The 22,463-nt window shown below is 42.0% G+C and overlaps 1 protein-coding gene across 5 annotated transcripts in view; it reads left to right on the forward strand.

The window, feature by feature from the left end:
• LOC144225751 (leukocyte immunoglobulin-like receptor subfamily A member 6) overlaps positions 1-22,463 on the forward strand; it is a 35,304-nt gene that overhangs the window by 7,108 nt on the left and 5,733 nt on the right. For 2 of the 5 annotated variants that reach the window (XM_077757003.1, XM_077757004.1), the window contains exon 9: positions 106-690. In XM_077757003.1, the coding sequence (XP_077613129.1) occupies positions 106-242 (137 nt within the window). In that variant the 3' untranslated portion in view covers positions 243-690. Of the gene's footprint in view, positions 1-105; positions 691-10,740; positions 10,819-11,199; positions 11,236-14,742; positions 15,028-16,847; positions 17,136-19,298; positions 19,511-20,665; positions 22,080-22,463 lie in introns of those variants that run through there. The other 3 variants (XM_077757006.1, XM_077757005.1, XM_077757007.1) reach the window with 3 other exon arrangements.

Genomic DNA, 22,463 nt, shown 5'->3' on the forward strand with positions numbered 1-22,463 from the left:
GTTAAAGTCTGATCAAGGGGAGGTGGGTGCTCTTGGTGGCTATCCAGGATTCAGGATGATTTGGGGCTGCCCTGACCTCTGTAACCTCTTGGTCCTCATTCCTAGCCTCCAACTCCAAAGATTACACGATAGAAAATCTCGTCCGCATGGGTGTGGCAGGCTTGATCCTGCTGGTCCTGGGGATTCTGCTATTTCAGGCTCGCCACAGCTTCAGAAGAACCCCAGATGCAACCGGGAGATAAACACAATGAGGAAATGGAGGAAAACCACAATCCTGCATGGCGGAGCTCTGAGGATGAACCTAATGGTGCAGGGAGTTCTGGAAGAAAATCTGCCGCTCTGCCAGCAGAACTGTCTACTGAGAAAGTGTCTGACCATCTCCCTGGCCAGGACTCTTCCTCCATGAACTGTAGTACTTTCCTTCCTACCATTGATGGATTCCCTTCACTGCCCCCTGTCTTTCTTCATCCCTGTGACACAAGGGTGCATTTCACACACTGGTTTGGGTTCATACCTTCCTACAGTGTCATGTTTATACCGTTCTACAATGTCACGTTCTGGCCCACTTTACTGGGATATATTTTCCTTTATTTTCAGTTTTCACATTCCCTAGTGTGTGCTGTCTACCTCCATCCCTTCAGCCCCAAACACAATATCTGTTTTAATAAGTGAATAAATGGATGAAAATCAGCTCCACTTTGTGAGAAATAAACCCAGAACTATTCCCTTAACCCCCTCTGGACTCATAAAACTCTTTGCTCCTCATCCAATGATTCCTGGAGTATTTTCCAGAAATATCATTAGTTTGGCTGAGCGCAGGGCTGGTTAAAGTGACAGCCTTGTGCTGTGCTGCTACACTGGCTCTACAAAATAATCATTTTTTAAAAAGCTGCTTTCCATGGCATTTGCCTATTTGTTTGGTGTAAACATGCCCTTCATGGCCAACATCAAAGTGTCATGTGAATGCACTGTGTGCCAAGCTGAGATGCTCAGCATGGACACAGTCATCTTTCACAGGTGAGTGTGATTCAGGTATGGTGCACCTCACTGATAACCCCGACATGTACATATGCTTCTTTCTATTTGTGAGATCCTTGGATGTGCAACCTCAGTGCAATGCCACAGTTTCAGTGAATTGTGATCTCCACTCCTAGTACATTCACATGAGAGGCAAGAGAACACAATTGCAAAACCGATCGATGGAGAAAATATCGTGTACTTAGAATTCCAGTACATTACTGGTAGGAGTATAAATTGTTCCATTCAATCTGGGGAGTAGATCAGAATCACCTGGTCAAAGGAAGAGATACAGCTCTGGCCCATAACTCTATGCCCTAGAGGAAACCGTGTGCATCTGGATGCTGATCTATGCATAAGAATGTTGACAAGGGTGTCTTTTCGTGTAGATAAAACCATACAAACGCATCAACAATTAATGAATGTTTGCATTCTGTGTAGGAAATGGAATATTTTGTGGCAGAAAAAGCACAAACTGAAACTACAAGTAGAGTACAGATCAATTTCAAACACCACATTAAATAAATGAAAGCAACTATCAAGAAACCTGCATGTAGGATTATTCCATCACATACTTAATGTCAAGAAGAGACTACAGTAATTATTTAAGCAGGCAGGACTAACTTCAGCCCTATAAAGAATGGGAAAAAAAGCTTCCTATCCAATCTATTATGGTGGTAACCATATAAATGCCTGAATTTATATAGGTCTGTCCCTAAGAGTCTACCTGTTGCACCTCACTGCCTCCCCTTTCGCTCCATCCAAGCATTTCCTGAGCAGCTGGCAGGACCCTCACTCCCAGCTTATTCCTGGACTGACTTTCCCTCAGTCTCAGTAACTTCAGAGCAGACAGCTGTGTTCGGGGGTCCTGGAATCTGGGGACAGGTCTCTGCACTCCTCTCCCAGTTGAAATTTACTTGAGTCTTGACCTTAAAAACAGGCTGATTCCCTCATCCTTAGTGTTGTAATGAAAAGTGGAACTGATATTTGGGTGGTGGAGAGTCTCCAAAACAAGGAAAGCTCCAATGACAGGCCACTGAAATAATGTATGCTCCACAGACAGTAGCCCTTTCTGTATTGATCTTCCTTCTGGAGAAGAGAAAAAAAGTAGGGCCCCTTGAAGAGAGGCTCCCATTACTTCTTGGGCTCTCCTTGCAGCAGGGTCCCAGATGTGCTTGTCAATTTCCATGACAGTGAGCATGTGACTCACACCTATGGAAAGAGGGATGCTCTGAGCTCCAAAATAACTAGGTTCTCTGAGGTCCCAGAACAAAACGATAGACCCCAATCAATAAGCTTGCAAATGCCATCAACAAAACAGCACTAAGAGACGTTAGTAACTTTTAGCGACACAGCAGAACAGAAAGACTGAGAATAGTCTCACAAGAAAGAAAGGATGATATCATTATCAAATTTAGCTGCTTTGATTCATCAAGCCACAACAGTTAGAAACAAGGATTATCAGAAAAATTTTGGATGGTATCTATGTTTCTGAAAAAGGAACAGTTCAGCAGGCTGATGAATAAGGTCTAAGTTGTCCAGCTACAGAAACAGCAAGATCCCAGGTTATTTTTCAAACTTATTTGTGATATTTTAAAAACGCAATAAAAGCTGTACTGATGTGAGAAAAAAAGAAAATAATTTCATTTATGATGATTTAAAAATAATAAAATAGTTGGGAATAAATTTAACCTAAAAGGTGAAAAAGCTATGCTCTGAAAACTGTAAGAGTTTGATGAAAGAACATGAAAAAAACGCAAACATATGGAAGGATATCCCCTGTTCATGGACAGGAAGGATATTATTGTTTAGACATCTATATTATCCATATTACCCAGATGTCCATGTTAGCCAGATGTCTATAATAATGAGAATGGAGAGATACATGTTGATATATTCATGCAAGAAATCTTATATTGCAGTCCAAAAGAATCAAATAGAGCTCCACATCCCCACCTCTCTCCTCACTTGTCTTCTAGGAAACTCGTCAAGTAGTTGCCTTCCATCTACAGAACTAAACTCCAAAACTGGTAAGTAAAGGATCTCTTTTATCCTTGTTTGTAGATAAAGAGAAGCCTTGAGTTTCAGTGTTGGCTCAGCCACCTTCCAGCTCTGTGATCTTGGGCTTGTTACCTTCCCTTTCTGATCCCCAGACTCTACAGTGTAGAAGGGGTTTGGGTCACCATGAGGCCAGTGAGGACTCTTAAACTCTAATTTTCTGCAGCAGAAACCTCCTCCAAGAGAAGAGAGTGAAAATAAACCTAATCCACTTGTCAGGAATAATGCCATACCTACTCTGTCCCCATTCCTAAGTGTAGATGAGAATCATGGGATCTTGGAGGAGAGAAAGGAAGGGAGCACCTGGTGGGAGGTAGGCAATGCTTAGAGAAGTCCCATTTGTAAAGAAATGAGCTCCTGGTTGTCAGGATGCAACTTAGGTATGCTCAGTAGAGTGAGGGAGAATTCAGAAGCCAGTCTCTCACCCATACATGTGATTCCTTCATTTATTCATCCAAACACTGTTCCAGTGCACATATATATCCATGTGCTGGATATGCCATCTGTAGTAATTTCCTATTGGCGCTGTAACAAATTTCCAAAAGCTCAGTGCATTAAAACAGCACAGTTTATTTTATTTTTGAGAGAGAGAGAGAGAGAGAGAGAGCAAGCACAAGCAGGGGAGGGGTAGAGAGAGACACACAGAAGATCCAAAGTGGGCTCTGCACTGATAGCAGACAGCTATGTGGGGCTCAAACTCACAGACTGTGAGATCATGACCTGAGCCGAAATCAAGAGTTGGAGGCTTAACCAACTGAGCTACCCAGGAGCCCCCAAGCAACAGTTTATAAAATAATCTCATAGTTCTATAGGTCATAGTTCTGAAATGGGTCTTGTGAGGCTGAAACCAAGATGACATCAGGCTGTGTGCCTTCTGGAGGCTCCGCAGGGCAATCCATTTCCTTGCCTTTCCAGCTCATGGTCCCCTTCTTCCATCTTCAAAGCCAGCAATGGTTGGTCAATCTAACTCACACTGAACCACTCAGACCCCTCTTCCTTCATCACATCTCCTTCTCTATTAAGGACGCTTGTGATTACATTGGGACCATCCAGATAATCTGGGATGACCTCTTAATTTTAAAGTCAATGGATTAGCTTGGGGTGATGGGCATGGAGGAGGGCACTTGTGGGGATGAGCACTGGGTGTTATATGGAAACCAACTTGACAATGAACTATTTAAAAAAAAATTAAGTCGATGGATTAGCAACCTTAATTACATCTGCAACCATAATTTCTCCTTGTCACGTAACATAACATAATTGCAAATTGTGGGGATTAGGACATGGAACTTTTGAGGGATGCAGTCTTCTGCCTACTACCAATAGTAAACAGGATGCCTTTGGGAATGCATTTTGGGAAGCTGATATTGCACCTTAAGTGGAAGGGCAGAAAATGAGAGCATGAATGGATAAATGATCAATTATGAGCACACTATACATGAAATTTTAAATAAAGTGATAGATAGTGCTTTGTGGATGGTTTAGAGTGAGTGGCAGAGACTTTCTCAATCTTTGGACAGTATTTAGTTCATGGGCTTAATGACAAGAAGTGTTTAATTCTTTGAAGACTGTTGGAAAGATATCTCAGAGCTATCTCCCAAGAAGATACTAAGGTGAGAGCAACCTTACGCTCAAGAAAGAAGAGTCTAAATGCTGCAGAGGAGGTGGAGAGAATGACAAGATCAATGTAAGGAGACAGAGAGGAACCAGCTTGTATAAGAGAGCTGAGTAAGAACAAGAAATGGGTGCTATATGTTCAGCCTCATTGCAAATCATCTGAGCATCTACTGGGAATCCATATATGATTAGTAGTGACTGATATGAAAATGAGTTGTAAGATGTACAACTTGGAGCCAAGAGACCACAGAAAATGCAATTGTCACTCTCCTGCTGGAATGTGTTGCCGAGTTAGACACCAAATGAATGAAGTAGGTAAATATAAGACATATTCTTGAAGTAGAACCATTTGGAGGGAAGTTTTGTTGGATCTGATTTTTCTTAGTTGCTTGCCCTTGGACTCATTAATTACTTTGTGCAATTAAGTTTCACTACACCTAAACCTATAGTTGTCAGGAGAGAGAAATCATGGGGGAGGGAGGAAGCATGTGCAAATGAGGATGCTTAGTGTAACAGTATAGTATGCCAGAAAGACAAAGGCACTTGTCTTCAAATCATCATTTTTCTACTTCTATATGATTAGCTCTTTTATCTTCTATTTTATCCACAATAAAATTAAGCTAAATCTCCCCCTTTTAGGTTCTCTGGGAGGATGAGGTTAGAACAAAAATGTGAAAGCATTTCACATGCTTCTGTAACAGAGAAAGTAACGGTATACGTGATGTAAATTGCCCCCATTCCCCTCACGTCAAATCTCTACCTCACCCCTGCTTCCAATTATCTGTGAACATTCGATAAATCCCTCAGAGGTGAATACCAATATCCTTTTGAGTCAGTTCAAATCTTAGACTCAGAGACAGAAACAAGCACTACCTCGAGTCAACTTTCCTCTTAATTTCCAGAAGGACTGATTTTCTTGGGACAGTGAATGAACAACAAAATAAGTTTAGCAATAGCTGGTAGAGAGGATCAGATCGCACTGTGCATCCCTTGCTCAGCCATCTTGTTATCATTTCCTGCCTGTACAACATAAAATAACCCTACTTACTTTGACCTTGGTTTCAACTTTTTCTTTTATTAAAGAATTTAATTTTTCTTTTGTTAAAGAACCTTGTTTGACTCAGGGTTGAGGTAGAGATACTGTATTATTTATCCAGCAATCAATAAATGGGAGGCAATCAATAAAGGAGAGCTATCATGATTTTCTCCTTATTGGATTCCCACAGATAACCCCAGACACCTGCATGTTCTGGTTGGGCCCTTAGTGGCCATTGTCTTCCTCACCATCCTTCTTTTTTTTTTTTTCCTAATTCATCGCTGGTGCCATGCCAAAAAAAGTGAGTCTTGGGAAGGAGAGGCCAGTTCCCGTCTGAGCAGAGCGGGAAGCTAGGATGAGAGTGCTCAGGTGTGAGTTCTCTGTTTGCAGGCTGATGCCTGGCTCAAGGCAAGAGCCATGGAGGTTGGGCTTTCTAGAGAGAACACCAGTGCCTCCCATCCTCATCAACGGAATGGAAATAGGGAGATATTAATGGGATCTGTCCATGAACTTTAGAGAAGTAGAATTTCTGACTCTACTTTTTGGCAGTAATTCCAAGCAATACTGCACCTCTCTGTCATGGGTGTCTGTATATATTCAGTGAGGATCCAGAAGTGCTCTTCCACGTGTTTTTGATGACTTCTATTCCCTACAGATGCTGCTATAATCAACAGAGAGCCTGAGGTGGACAGAATGGTGAGTAGGGAAGTAGGTCCTCTTCAGCTCATCCTCTTCAATGCAGTCTCACTTCCTCCTAGTGCCCACAAATATGTGCACACTCTCCTCCCCATTTCCCATTATGCAGAACCCTCCAGCAGAAGACGCACAGGAGGTGACATATGTACAGTTGGATCACTGTATTTTCACACAGCAGAAAACCACCTCCACTTCCCAGGGGCCCGAGGAACCCTCAATTGATAACAGTGTATACATGGAACTTGCAAGGCCAATTAATACTTGAATTCTATGTCCTGAGAACACCAAGAAAGACCCTGAGGAGGCTCTCCATGGACACCATAGCCCTTTCTGAAACCCGGCTTGACAACTCCGTCCTAACAATAACTTATGTCTTCAGATTCATCTCACCCTAAGATGAGATAAAAACCTCAGAATCCCCTAGAAAACATTTCTAGGACTGTTGTCCTTGTTATTCTCATCTCTATCATCTATTCCCTAAGTTCTCTGCCCTGCTCTGTGCTATGGTTGCAGGGATAAAGGGTAGGAGCTGACTCCTATTGATTTTGACTTTGGCTTCCTTGTTCTCTGGCTCCATAGAGACCTTACTGTAATTATGCTGAGTCAATTTCTTACTTAGTGCTATCTTTAACTGCTACTATTTATATAATTCCACCTTAAAGTAAATTGTCTACATACCATCAAAATCAACCATGATGATTTTAAGAATTCTCCAACACCATTTGCCTGCGACAGGATCACCTATCTTACCCATGAATTAAGACGGGATGTGCAGTGTGAAGTAATGTGTCCCCAGGCTAAGATTGTAAATAATTTTGTTCTTCATTTGGGCTAAATAACCGCATTGCTCTCACAGGCTAAAATTTGAAACACACTAAGGGGTCAGAGGTATGTTTTATTAATGTTGATGGTCTTTTCCCATTACAGAAAAGACATTCATTCTTTGTATAAAATTTGGAAAATAGATACAGAAGAATCATAAATAAAGTTATCATCAGATAATCATTTTAAACACCTCTTTCTTTTCATGTATGTAGTTTGACAGAATTCTACATATTTGTTCCTTTGCAACCACCACCTGTATCAAAATGTAGAATATTCTTAACACATCAGAAAACTTTCTTGGCTCCTTTCATGGGTAAGTTCTGACTTCCATTACTATGCTACTATAAACAAAAAACAAATCTACCATCTATCTACCACTAATCATCTTCCTTCCTGGCTACTACGGAATTTCACCTACATGGAAGCATCTAGTATATATTTTTCTGACTGGATCCTTTCATTCAACATTATAGGTTTGATATCTCATCATATCTTTACATGTGAAAGAAGTATTTTCCCTCCTGTGTAAGAATCCACTGTGTGACTATGTCACAATTATGTATCTAGTTGTGGTGAGTGTCCCAAACTGTGCTGTCTTAAATTCTTGCACTCTTTTGTCCTTCCAGAATCATCCAGATAGATCCACCCAATCCTACTGGAATCTGGAAAGCCATTTTGGGGCAGGCCCAGGTCACTCAAGTGAGAGACACTAGAATCTCTGTTTGCCAGAGAGTACCTGGCTTGTGTCCCCAGCAAGGAGTCTGGCTCTCATCCATCACCTCTGCAGCTAACTCCTTCAAGGTACATTAGGGAGTCCTATGCACCCCATGTCTCAACTCAGTATAGACAGTTGCTCCCAAGGTCAATCAAGGAAATCCAGTAGCAGCAGGTGGATCTATCTGGATGATTCCAGAAAAAATCAAAACAGTGCAAGAGATTAAGACATCAGAGTTTGGGAGACTCAGCAGCATTTTGGATGCAGAACTAGCATCAAAGTTAACCTTGTTAGAGAACAACAGTGAAAATAACAGGTTTCTGTGCAGCAATGACAGGAATTCACGCTTATTAGCACCTATTCTACAAAATCTGTTTTACATATATTTCTTCAGTGAATCTTTCTGTAAAATTTATCAGATCTCCTTGTTATCTACACTTTGCTAAGTAGGAAAATTCAAGGAGATTAAGTATCTTGTCAAAGGCCACACAACATGGCATGGTTGTTGACCTTCATGGGGCCCCAAAAAGAAGGCCCCTGAGCCCAACCACTGTCTGCTGAAACCACCTCCTGTAAAATATATCATACCTTGGATTTAGGAGATTGGTCCAGGTATGGACTCCAAGACACACTTGGGTTTTAGAACAGGGAGAGACCTTGGGCTTGGCCCCAAAATATTTCCAGGAAGTCAGATATTTTTGCGCAGCACACGTGTGAGGAAACCAGAACTATGATTGAGAAAGAAAGCTGTTCAGCTTTCTTTCTCATCGACTGTTTCTAGAGGGGCCTGAACAAGGATGACAGGACCTGACAGACAGCACCCAATGCACAGGCCAGGTCTGTGGGACTCCTCGTTTCTGGACAACAGAGGTGTGCAGTAGCCAAGGAAGGAAAATAAGTGTAGTAGATCCTACTGAGATCTGCAAGGGGAAGCATGGGGATGTTACCTGGCATTCCCCAGAGAGGGGGGCATGGACCTATAGCAATCACATGGACAACTGAGATTTTCCACAATCCCAGACTTTTTGGCTTTTTGAACACAGGATTTCAGCTTGGATGCTAGGGTTAAGGCAAGAATTTGGGGGAAAATAAGTTTGTCTCCATGAGGCTTCTCTTACAGTGTTATGAATGAATATAAGAAGGCAAGTCCTTCTTATATTTAGTAAACAGGGACCAGGGATACTGGTCAACATCCTGCAACACCCAGGATGGGTTCCCTACACACACACACACACACACACACACACACACACACACACACAGCAGAGAATCATTATCCAGCCCCAAATGTCAATAGCATAAAAGTTGAAAGAGTTGAAAAAAACACAAACCCTTGTCTAGAATGCAATGCTGATCACCATTCCCAAAAATTAGCTGGAAAAATGTGCCATGAACCCCTGGAACATATGTTATACCCTGAGATGAACTCAGTTTTTACAGCGATATATATAGTAACACTTCCATGTATACTCTGATGTAGAATATAAAATATTCCACATATCAGAATATACTAAGAAAAACAGATTTTGCCATTTATCAAAATGGATCCCTCATCTCATTTCAAGTCCACATTTCCCTCAAGAGTAAGTTCTGACTTCTGTCACTATGTTACTACAAACAAGCAAATTCACCATCTTTCTATTATTGGAATATAATGTGTTTGTCATGTTCATCTCGTTCTGGAATGAAGTGACCAAATAATCCTAGCATCTCCCCTGAAGGGTCCAAACATGCTTCAGAGATGGATATTTTTTTGGATGTTTAGCATTTAGATTTTGCTTTGTGTCTTCTTAGCTGCAGTATCTTTGGCACAGTCATTTCTCTTAAAGACTCATTTTCACTATTTTAAAAATCTGTCAGTGTAAGTGTCCATCAACAGATGAATGGATCAAGAAGATGTGGTTTATCTATACCATGGAATACTACATGGCAANTTAAAATTAAAATTAAAAAAAAAATCTGTCAGTGGCACCTTCCAAAAGATGGGAGAGGTCCAGGACACTTGGTGTATTGAAAGGCAAGAGTGATGTATTACAGTGAAAATGAAGTGTAAATGGTAGATAATTTGATTTGGAATATTTGGCTTCCCATCCTTGAAGAATTTGTGATGCCAGGAGTCTATAGCTAAACATCTAACTATCTATCTATCCCATGATCTGTATCTAGATATACAGATAGGTAGAGATATGGATATACAGATAGGTATAGGTATAGGTATAGGTATAGGTATAGGTATAGGTATAGGTATAGGTATAGGTATAGGAGTTTCTTTCTTTAATAATGATGAATAGCTCCTGAGAAGATTCCTCTACATGCTGGCATTGAGAAAATCCCCAGTGTAAGAGGATGCTGTCTCGCCAATCAAGCCCAAGTAGATATACTCAATCCCTGAATTCCAGAGAGGTTCCTTGGGTCCATGGCAGGAAAGGCCACATGGCTGTTGACCAATGGTCCAGTGGAGAAGAACCTCTGTCTGTATGGCACCATCTTACATTCTGCCCCATGGCCTTCCATTTGGATGTGAGATCTGGTTCGAATAAGGATTCGAGCCCCATTAGACATTGGTCGAGGAATACACTCACTTCTCATTGGAAACTAAAACAGAACAATTAGTCTCCCCTCAGGCCCCACCCAAAAGCTATCCAGGACTAAGTTCTTTAGGAAGAAACCATTACTTGTGAGACAATAGATGTAGAAATTCTCTGACATGGGACTCTGACCTCATACTTCCTACTCATCTATCTTACTGTCTTGTGAGGTCTGTCATTCTGCTAACGTTCCCCAACAAGAAACTAACTGGGCTGAGGTTGTGACAGAATCATGGCCCACAGAGACACCATCCTTCTCTGTCTTGGTGAGTCCTGAAATGCAAGTGGGTCAGGGGGGAAGATGGGGAGTCCTGAAACAGCCCGTGTCTCTCTTACTATGAGGACTTGGTGACTTTAGTGGCTGCCAAGGAGATTCTGAGCTCTTTAGTGGAAAGTTGGCCTTTGCCCAGATATCTGTAACTGTGTCTGCCCAAGCACAAGTGGCTTGTGGGGCCTGTTCAACCCATGTCATGGGTCCAGAGTTCCTATATATGAGAGCCTTGGGGCCTGGAATCTAGGAGATAAAACTAAAAGATGAGTCTGAAATGTCTCCTNAATGACACCCTGCATGTCAGTAGTCAGGATGAATTGAAACAAGGACTACTGTTGAAACCAGAAAACTGATATTTTGTGAATCTTTCTTCCAGTGCTCTGTCTGAGCCAGAAGAATTGGGCACAAGAAGGTAAGCATTCCCCCAAATCTTTCCCAGACACCTTCTACCTTGGAATAGAAGGGTTAGAAGGACAGTCAAAAGCCCAAATGAATTCCAATTGTATTCCCCATATGAGCCATCTCTGCTGTGCTTCCCTCTCCAGACCCTCAAACGCATCATACTTAGCCCTGGGTTTAGTGTTTGCTTCCCTGCAGCTGTCTGTCACATACCAAAGACATGTATTTCACTGAATGTCCACAACTGCAAGGGTGAGGAAGTTGAGAGTCATCGACGATTGTCCAATATCTGTCCCCATGTCAGACCTACTTGTTTTCACAACCTGATTCTCTCTCCACTATATACACTTTGCTTCACTCAGCAAGATGTTGCCTTAGTCCTGCCCTCCTGTGCAGTCTGTGTACTGGTACCAAGTAACCCTCAGTTACAACTGTACATTCAGTCATCTCAGCTACTGCCTTGGCCTCTCCTAGTGGATGGAATTCCATGTCTATCTATGTCTTTTCTCTTCCAGCTCCTTCTAAAGACTGTAGCCTGAATTACTTGTGTGTTTAAAACACAAATACGTGGGGTGCCTGGGGAGCTCAGTCAGTTAAGGGCCCGACTTCTGCTCAGGTCATGATCTCACAGTTTGTGGGTTTGAGCCCTGCATCGGGCTCTGTGCTGACAGCTCAGAGCCTGGAGCCTGCTTCAGATTCTGTGTCTCCCTCTCTCTCTGACCCTCCCCTGCTCACGTTCTCTCTCTCTCTCTCTCTCTCAGAAATAAATAAAAACATAAAAAAACACATATATGTTTATCACCCTTGTTGAACCCACCAGGGGTCTAATGTCAGATAAATCTATTGATGTGGCCACGGCTGGGGCTCCCATGGCTGGTGCCTGCCGGGCTGCTTCTGCTATCCCAAGCCCATCTTTCATTCTACCAGTGAGTCTCTGCTCCTTACTCATTCTGACCTTGTTTTAGTTTGTCCCATACCTATTTGCACTTTATTATCCAGGACCTTCTCCTGTTGTTCATTTGATCCACAATGCTCCCAACCTGCCTGTTCACATTGCCTAGAGTACTTATCTGCATGTATCAGCTGAGACCTCACATCTGTTATCAGATTTCCAAAATCTATGTCTCTATACACACATGACTGTGTGTCATGACCTGCGGTTATATACTTGGCTATTTTTTTAATGTTTATTTTTAAGAGAGAGACAGAGCATGGATGGGAGAGGGGCAGAGAGAGAGGGAGACACAAAATCTGAAGCAGGCTCCAGGCTCTGAGCTTTCAGCACAGAGCCTGACATGGGGCTCAAACTCAGACTGCAAGATCATGACCTGAGCCGAAGTCAGATGCTCAGCCAGCTGAGCCACCCTGGTCCCCCTATCCTTGCCTATATTTTTTTTACAAGTAGTTTATTGTCAAATTAGTTTCCACATAACACCCAGTGCTCATCCCCACAAGTGCCCTCCTCCATGCCCATCCCCCCTCGCCCCCACATCCATCAGTCCTCAGTTTTTGTCAGCATTCAAGGATCTCTCATGGTTTGCCTCTCTCCCTTTCCCCCACCATTTCCCCCCTTCTTCTCCCCCTTGTTCCTCAGCTAAGTTCTCCTTGCCTATTTTTAAAAATAGTATCTGATATTTCTCATATTATCATCCCCCTAAAGGTCTTAACCAGGTTCTGTAGGTGAGAGTTTCCCAAGTTTAGTCCTATTGACATTTGGGAGCAGATAACCCTTGGTTTGGATGGGGGTCCTATGCATTGTAAGATCCCTGGCCTTTACCCAGTAGATGTCAACAGTGCCTCCTGACCCCATGTGGCAACCGAAAATGTCCCCAGGCATTACCAAATTGTCCCCTGGGAGGCAAAATTGCTTTCTTTTTTTTTTTAATGTTTTATTTATTTCTAGGAGAGAGAGAGANAGAGCCCGACGCGGGGCCCGAACCCACGAACCGTGAGATCATGACCTAGGTGAAAGTCGGACGCTTAACCGACTAAGCCACCCAGGCGCCCCGGCAAAATTGCTTTCTGTTGAGAACCACTGGTTTAGGTCATTATTTTAAATAAACACTGTAGCAGCATTAATGGACATATCCATTATCTCTTCATCTATTTTGGAAAAACAAAAGCATGGAGGTATTGGTGAGTGAATACTATTAAAAGGAATTTATTTTTGGTAAATACAGTCAACACCTCCCACAGCCACCTGTAGCAAGTTGGTCTTCCTTGACAGCAATCCTCATGAGAATGGCAAATTCCCTGTCTATCCCCCCTCACAGAGCTGCAGTTGAGCACAGAACTATCAGGTCTAAAAGAGATGACACACCTTGATAAAGGAATCAACAGGTTTCGTGTTGTTCCTGAGGGTTCCCATGGCAACACAACACCGAACAGACTTTGGCAGACTAGTGGTTGCTAAGGGCTGTGAGATGGTAGAGTAGGGAGTGACTTCTTGGTGTATACAGGATCTCCTTTGGAGTGATAAAAATGCAAAAAAGATGGAGGTGATGATTGGACAACATTGTGAATGCACCAAATGCCACTGAATCATACACTTTAAAAAATGGTTAATTGTATGTTATGTGAATCTCATCTCAAAAAGAAAATAAACATGTAAAGGAAGGAGTTCGGTTTCTCAAAAGGCTAAACATAGAATTATCATATGATCTAGCAGTTCCTCTCCTACGTATACAACCAAAGGAATTGAAAGCAGGAACTCGAACAAATATTTGTACACCAATATTTAGAGCAGCATTATTCACAATAGCCAAAGATAGAAACAACCCAAATTTCCACTGGCATGAATGGCTAATCAAAATGTGGTCTACACATACAAGGGAATGTTATTTGGCCATTAAAAAGAAGGGTATTCTGACATGTGCTACAACATGCATGAACCTTGAAAATACTATGCTAAGTGAAATACACCAGACAAGAAAAGACAAATATTTGATACGGGGTACCTTGAATAGCCAAATTTATAGACAGGAAGTAGATCAGATGCTATTGGTGGCTAAGGAAGGAGGGAATGGGGAGTTATTGCTTAATAGTTTCTGTTTGGAGTCATGAAAAAAATTCTGAAAATAGAGGTCATGGTTGTGCAGTATGATGAATGTAATTAATGCCAATGAACTGTACACTTAAAAAATGGTCGAGGGGCACTTGGGTGGTTCAATGCATTGAGCAGTTGACTCGATCTTAGCTCAAGTCATGATCCCAGGGTGTGGGACTGAGCCCTGGGTCCATGCTCAGCCTGGAGTCTCCTTGGGATTCTCTCCCTCTGCCCCACTTGCGTTCTCTCTCACTTTCTCTAAAATAAAAAAAAAATATTTTTAAATTGTTGAAATGGTGAATTTTATGTTATATATATTTTACTACAATTAGAATATATAAAAAAAAGATTTTAAAAAGGAAGGAATCTTAGGTCTTTCACACCTTAATTTATTTGCATTTCCCCCACAGAGAAGAAAAGCACTATGGTTTCTCGATGGCGGGCCACCTGAGTTTGGGCTCTATTTTCTTCTAGGGGATTTTTACGTTCCTATTATATCTGCCACGCCTGGTTCTATAATTCCCTGGAATGAGTCCGTGAAGATCCTGTGTTGTGGGACTCCTGAGTCTTACTTGTACCAACTGGAAATCCTGAGAAACTCCACATTTGAGGTGGTGGAGAGGAAATTGGGATTTCAGGAGAAGGCTGAATTCCTCATTAGCCACATGAACACCAAGACTGCAGGGCTTTATCGATGCCGATATAAGAAAGAGTACAAATTATCGGAGCACAGTAAAGCCCTGGAGCTGGTGCTGACAGGTGAGGACACATCCAGTGTCTCCAGCCCTCAGATGTTCGTTCTTTCCTATTCTTTCAAAGACTTTACTTTTCGAACAGTTTGGGTTTAACATAAAAGTTGAGAAGATAGGACAGAGCATTCCTGTATCTGTCACCCACTCTCCCCTGATGTTAACATCTTCCATTAGTATGGTACTTTTCTTCCTATTAATAAACCAATATGGATAACTTAGCATGTGCTGAAGTCCACAGTTTATTTAGATTTCCTTAGCTTTTACCCAGTGTCCTTCATCTGTCCCAGGATCCTATCCCACACTGCATGTATTTGTCATGTCTGCTTAGGTTCCTCTTGGATATCGGAGTTTTGAGAAGTGCTGGTCAGGTGTTTTGTAGAATGCCCCACTATTGGAAGTTGTCTGGTGTTTTAAGATAGGGGTCCTGGGGTAACTGTGAGGGAGACCACAGAAGCACAGTGCCATTTTCACCACATCATGGTGAGGGTACATACCATGCAAATGAATATGACTGTTGATGCTGAGATTGAGCACCTGGCTGAGGTAGCATATGCAGGTTTATCTCCCAATACTTTCCATACGGAAAGAAATCACTATATGCAGCCTGGACCTGAGGAAGGGGAGGTAGCTATGCTCTCTATGCTCCCTGAATAAGTCCAGCCCTTGGTTTTAAGCCCTTTGTCTTCAGGGTGGCTTGACCCTATGCTTCTAGAAGCGTCTTTTTTCTAGAAGAGTTCACCCTGAATTTCTAGGTCTTTCTACTTGCTGACATTCTTTTACATAATGTCGCCTCTCTCTGCCCTTGACATGGCTCCTCAAACTCTTTGGATACTATCTGCCCGTTTCCTTGACATGTGGCTTGCGACAATGTGATTTATAGTAAGAACTATATATTTGGTCTTAGTTCCTGTTCCTGCCACGGAGTTCCTGAGTCCCTTGGAATTTCCTGAGTGACATGAATGACAAAAATGTTTTGATATTCCTAACAAACCCCTTTCTACCACTTCTCTGAGACTACCTCTGGGGAGGGGAGGGGGCTGGACATTGAATCAATAACCAATGGTCAAAGAGTCAATCATGCCTATGTAATGAAGCCTCCATAAGAACCCAAAAGGAGAGATTCCCTATTGGTGAGCACATGGAGGTACTGGTAGAGCAGTGAACCAGGATATGGCACCTGGCCTTATGCATCTCTACCATTTGGCTGTCCCTGATTTCATCCTTTATAATAAACCAGTGATCTAGTGAGTAAATTGATTTCCTGAGTCCTGTAAGCCATTCTAGCAAATTAAGTGAGCCCAAGGAAGGAGTTCTGGGAACTTTTCATTTATAGCCATTCAGCCAGAAGCACAGGTGACAACAAAGGCTTGTGATTGGCATCTGAAGTGGGGTGTGGTCTCATAGGACTGAGCTCTTAACCTGTGAGACCTGACGTCATCTCCAGGGAGATAATGTCAGAATTAAGTTCAATTATGGGAGGCCCAGTGGGTGTCTCAGAATTTCTTGGTGGTGTGGGGGAAAGCCCCACACGTTGTAATTGGGAACAGAATCATGTGGGTCTTGTGACTTTAGAAACAAGATCTCTATCTCTTGAAGATGGTATCTCACCCAAGCCCCACAGGCTGCTCATATGCTCAGCCCTGTCTGCAATAATTTGGGACAGAGAACATATCCTGGGGTAGTAAAATGGGAAGTTCCCAGCTCCCATTCCTTTGGATCAGGGAATATCGGCATCTTACCTTCCTTTAGGATGACCCAACTTGAGTGTTGGGGATAAAAGGAAAAGGATGAAAAATCTTGCTAATTTCCCACCGTCTTTTCTTTAAGGCTTGTATGACAAACCCTCCCTCTCAGCGGACCAAGGCATGGTGTTGATACTGGGAGATAATATTTCCCTGCAGTGCAGCTCAACATACATCTTATTTGATAGATTTTCACTGATCAAAGAAGGAGGAGCCACCGTACCACAGCACCAAAGTGGGGTACACCAAGGCAACTTTACTCTAGGTCCAGTGAACCACAGCTTCTCAGGGAACTACAGGTGCTATGGCTGGTACAGTGGCAGCCCTTATGTGTGGTCAGCCCCCAGCGATGCCCTGGGGCTTGTGGTCACAGGTAAGTGAACCCCAGTCAGCCCTGAGTCCTCCTCCTTGGGGCCTTAGCATTAGACAGGAATATGGAAAGGTGCACTGAGAAAAAAAACATTGGGGTAGTAGAGGGCCATTAATCAAAGGACTGAGAAGAGAAAAAGACTTCCATCCATACCCCATTCAACCTCCACATCCTCTCTTGAGTTCTGCAGACAGTGCCCTTTAAAAACATGTGGTCTGTTAAGAACGGAGAGGCCAGCTTTCAGAATCATGTTAAGGGGTGTTGTTGAGACATAGATCCCAGACACCACCTTAGACTGGCCCGCTTCTCTTTTTTCACATGCTTACTTGCATCTGGGAACCCTTAAACTAACCTTCAGTACTAGACTCCGCTCTGAGTGATTGGCTAGAAACTCTAGCACAACCCCCATTATTATAGTGTTTGCATCACTCAGCTCAGCAAGATAAGACAAGTTACAGCAAAAGAAAGTAACCGCCGACTGCTGAGTGAGGCGACCGCATTCACCTCGCGTGACTGCCTTGTCCAATCACTCTACAAGCTGAGCAGACACAGTAGTCATGACACTGTAAGATCATACAGGCTAGAGTGCTCTATTCCTTTAACAGTGCATGGATAATTGGGCATGATGGAGGAAGAGCAAATTTATTAGTCTTTTTTTTTTTTACAGTAGATAGTCATCTTATCTTGTTTTAAAAATCATGTGTCCCAGTGATGGGATGATATTATCTTGTAATATCTTGTATTATCTTCTTGTATTATCTTGTATCATCTTCTAATTTGAAATTCCAAATCCATTTGAAATTAATTTCTGTATTTTTAATGTTTATCTATTTTTGAGAGAGAGAGAGATCACGTGTGGGGGAGAGGCAGAAAGGATCTGAAGCAGGGTCTGCTCTGACAGCCCCATGACCAGCTTGAACTTATGAACTGTGAGATCATAACCTGAGCTGAAGTCAGACAGTTAACTGACTGAGCCATCCAGGTGCCCCTGATTTCTGTATTTTAACAAGAGAGAGTTACTATAATTTCTAAGCATTGTAATCTCCCAGTATTTTATTAATCCCTGGAGAGGAACATAAGCCTATGAAGTCCATATAACAAATGAAGAAAATGTTTTAAAGTTTCAGAGAACAGCAATGGCTAGCAAACAGTCACACAATAGTGTAGATACATTTTACCTAAAGTTATCTGAAAACTTTCTCCCTGCTACTTCCCAGATACCAACTGTATCATATCTTTTGTCGTGCACAGAAGAGGAACACAAATTGTTATGTGGGGTGAGGAAAGTGTAGAGAAAATGTACTATTCTGAATACATGAAGGTGTTGCAGGGCTTTGGGTTTATTTAAATTCAAGATAGTTAACATACAGTGTAGTCTTGACTTCAGGAGAAGAACCCAGTGATTCATCACTTACATATGACACCCACCGCTCATACCAACAGTTCTCCTTAATGCTCATCACCCATTTAGCTCAACCCCCCAACTCCCCTCCAGCAACCCTCAGGTTGTTTCCTGTATCTAAGAGTCTCTTATGGTTTGCCTCCCTCTCTGTTTTTATCTTATTTTTTCTTCCCTTCCTATGTGTTCATCTGTTGTGTTTCTTAAATTCTACATATGAGTGAAATCATATGATATTTGCCTTTCTCCAACAGATTCATTTCTCTTAGCATAATACACTCTGGTTTGATCTACACTGTTGCAAATAGCAAGATTTCGTTCTTTTTGATCACTGAGTAATATTCCATTGTACATATATACCACATCTTCTTATCCATTCACCAGTCAATGGACATTTAGACTCTTTCCATAATTTGGCTATTGTTGATAGTGCTGCTATAGACATTGGGGTAATTGTAGGGGATATAGCTCAGGAGCAGAGCATTTGACTACAAGAATTTCACTAGACTTTGAGGGAAATCGCTACATGAAGAGGGAATGAAGAGCAAACACAGCATCCCCATAATCACCTCCTTTCCTGTTCACAAGATGCCCCTTGGACCCAGGCTCACAGACTAAGTATGGCACTCATGAATGCATGAGCTCATTGAGGAGGGGGTCTGAGTGGAACTACAAATAGGGAAATGAGCTCCCTGTTCAGGGCTCTGGGTTGGGATGAAATTGAACATGGCCAATGATTGCTCATCTCCTTTGAATTATGTCCACAGATATAATGAACCAAGATTACACAATGGAGAATTTGATCCGAATGGGCATAGCAGGACTGGTTCTAATGGGTCTCTTGGCCATAGTCGTTGAAAACTGGCACAGCCATCGGGTTCCAAACAAGGAAGACTGGCCAGATTTTCCTGAACTGAGCCGGAGTAAACACAAATGTCAGACAGACTGGACCTTTGGACAAAGCCCTAAGAGCCACCAGGTACACACCTGTCACTGAAATAGAAACGAGTCCGCACCTGTGGAGTCCTGCAGAGATACTGGGAGAACATAGGGAGAAAGAGGCACTAACAATTTTTGATCCATTTTCAAACCAACCCCATGGTGTTTTCTTATATGTATCTAATATAGTTGTACACCACCTTTCTAGATGTTGGTGATAAAATCCTCGGTACAGTCTTGTCTTAACCCATTTTCTATGATAAAAATCAAAGTATTCCTAGTTCTTAGTCCTGGCTGTTTTTTTCCAGCCTCAACAGAAAGTTTGGCTCATGATTTCAATCTGTCTTGAATTTATCAGCCAAACCAGGTACCTTCACATCCTCCTGGGTAAGACCTTAACACTTAGAATGCCATTAATTATTAATATCACCAATTAATTATTAATACTGTCCATTCAACATACCATATATCCTATGACATGAGTGCTTCTAGTTTTCCCTACACTGACATTTGTGTATTGCATATATAAAAAAGACTCTCCTGTTCTTATGAAACTAACATTTCAGAATGTCTCATGCCTCCAATGCATAGACTTATGAAAACAGCCGCAACAAGCATCTCCGCTGGATTATCTCAGTACTTTGAGCTGCTTACTCTATTGAACTATCTCTTTGTAGTATCTATCATGAGATATGCAAAACATAAACTATTGGAAATATTTATTTGGGTTATGAATAAATAAGTTGATGAAGGACATGTTAGATATTGGGCCAGATAAAACCACGAGGAAGTGCCACAGCTTCAGAGGAAAGCTAATCAGAGATTTTATCTCAGAGCCAGGATTTGGACCTGTGACATGTAATGGGATTTGATTCCACAGAGGGATAAGATTAGCTTCACATACTTGGTTTTGTCCACGCCGGGGTCTAGTGTGGAAAATCATACTGTGAACCTGGGAATGAAAAGATCCTTCCTAGAAAAAGACTATTTTGTCTGGTAGCCATGATGACAAAGAGCCACCAGAACCAGTTTTTCACCCATCATCAGTGACCGCTCACAGTGAAAAATGCCCTGGTGATTCAACTAATCAACTCCTTGCTTCTAAATGTCAGCCAATCAGAAACAGATTTACTTCAGTAAGCACCTGTGAGTGACAACCAATCAAAAGTCTCCTTTAAATAAACATCTTTTACAGATGACGCCAATTCACAAGAGGCCCTGAGAATCCACATTTCCCAAAAACCCTGTAAGCTCTGCTCAGAGACTGAGGCATCATGTCTAGCCAGCATAAGTCTCCCTTAACAGAGTAAAAGTAAATTCTGCTTTGCCTTTTTTATTCCAGGCACTGAATGGTGAGTGCATTCACTTTTGATAGTTCATATATTGGGTTGATTTAGGTTAAGTGGAAGGCTTGGCCTGGGGCAAAGAGTATGGGGACTTAATACTCCATCACCTTCACCTCTATGTTGGGCTTTGTGCTAGTCATTTCTTTTATAGGCGCATACTGCAGCCCTGTGAATTTTATTTTATTCAATCCATGTGTCACATGAACAAACAGAGGCTTAGAAGTGATATGATTTGAAGGGCGCCTGGCTGGCTCAGCCAGTGGAGTGTGCAACTCTTGATCTCAGGGTTGTGAGTTTGAGCCCCATATTGGGTGCAGAGATTACTTAAATTATTTTTTTTTAATTAATGTTTTATTTATTTCTGAGAGCAAGAGAGAGAGACAGCGTGAGCAGGGGAGGGTCAGAAAGAGAGATAATCTGAAACAGGCTCCAGGCTCTGAGCTGGCTGTTAGCACAGAGCCCAACGCGGGGCTCGAACCCATGAACCATGAGATCATGACCTGAGCCAAAGTTGGACACTTAACCGACTGAGCCACCCAGGTGCCCCAAGATTACTTAAAAATTAAACCTATTGCACACTACTGAACTGCACACTTATATTTGATGCAGACGGTGAATTTCATTTTTGTATTTTTTACTACAATAAAAAAACTTTTAAAAATATTTAAAATGGTAAAATTTTGTTCTGTGTATTTTGCTACGATTTGTAAAAAGTTCATTGTGGTCTATAGAGGCTGAAAGTAAATTGCTTAGGAAAGTAGATTGCTTAGACTGAAAGTAGATTGCTCACTGACTGGGAGAGTGAGTGGCTAATAAGCATTGACTGCCCTCAGGCATTGGGTTTCCTTTCCTGGTGGTAAAAAAAAATTCTAAAATTAGATCATGGTAATTGTTAAGCAATTCTGTGAATATACTAAAAACCATTGAGTTATACACTTTATTTTTTAATATTTAATCTTGAGAGAGAGAGAGAGAGAGAGAGAGAAACCAGGAGTGGGGAAGGGGCAGAGAGAGAGGGAGACACAGAATCGGAAGCAAGCTCCAGGCTCTGAGCTTTCAGCACAGAGTCCGATACGGGACTCGAACCCACAAACTGTGAGATCATGCCCTGAGCCGAAGTTGACCACTTAACCAACTGGGCCACCCAGGTACCCCGAGTTATATACTTTAAAGTGTAAATTGTATGTTATGTGAGTTATATGGCAATAAAGGTGTTTTTTTTTTCCAATTCTCAAAAAAAATTAATAAATTGTTGGTAACATCCTCAGTGTTGCTTACTCTTTTTTTATTAAAAATTTTTAAATGTTTATTTATTTTTAAAGGACAAAGACAGAGCATGAGCAGGGAAAGGGCAGAGAGAGGGAGACACAGAGTCTGAAGCAGGCTCCAGTCTCTGTGCTGACAGCTCAGAGCCTGACATGGGACTTGAACCCGCCGACCGTGAGATCATGACCTGAGCTGAAGTCAGACTCTTTTTTTTTTTTCAATTTTTAAAAACATTTTTTAAAATATTTTTTATTTATTTCTAGGAGAGAGAGTGAAGTCAGACTCTTAATGGACTGAGCCACCCAGGCGACCCAGTGTTGCTCACTCTTTCAGTGATTGAGTTATGGCTTGAAATCCATCATCTCTAACATGGCTTACAGT

This window comes from Crocuta crocuta, unplaced genomic scaffold, assembly GCF_008692635.1.
Source record: "Crocuta crocuta isolate KB4526 unplaced genomic scaffold, BGI_CrCroc_1.0 scaffold142, whole genome shotgun sequence".
Taxonomy (NCBI): Eukaryota; Metazoa; Chordata; class Mammalia; order Carnivora; family Hyaenidae; genus Crocuta; species Crocuta crocuta.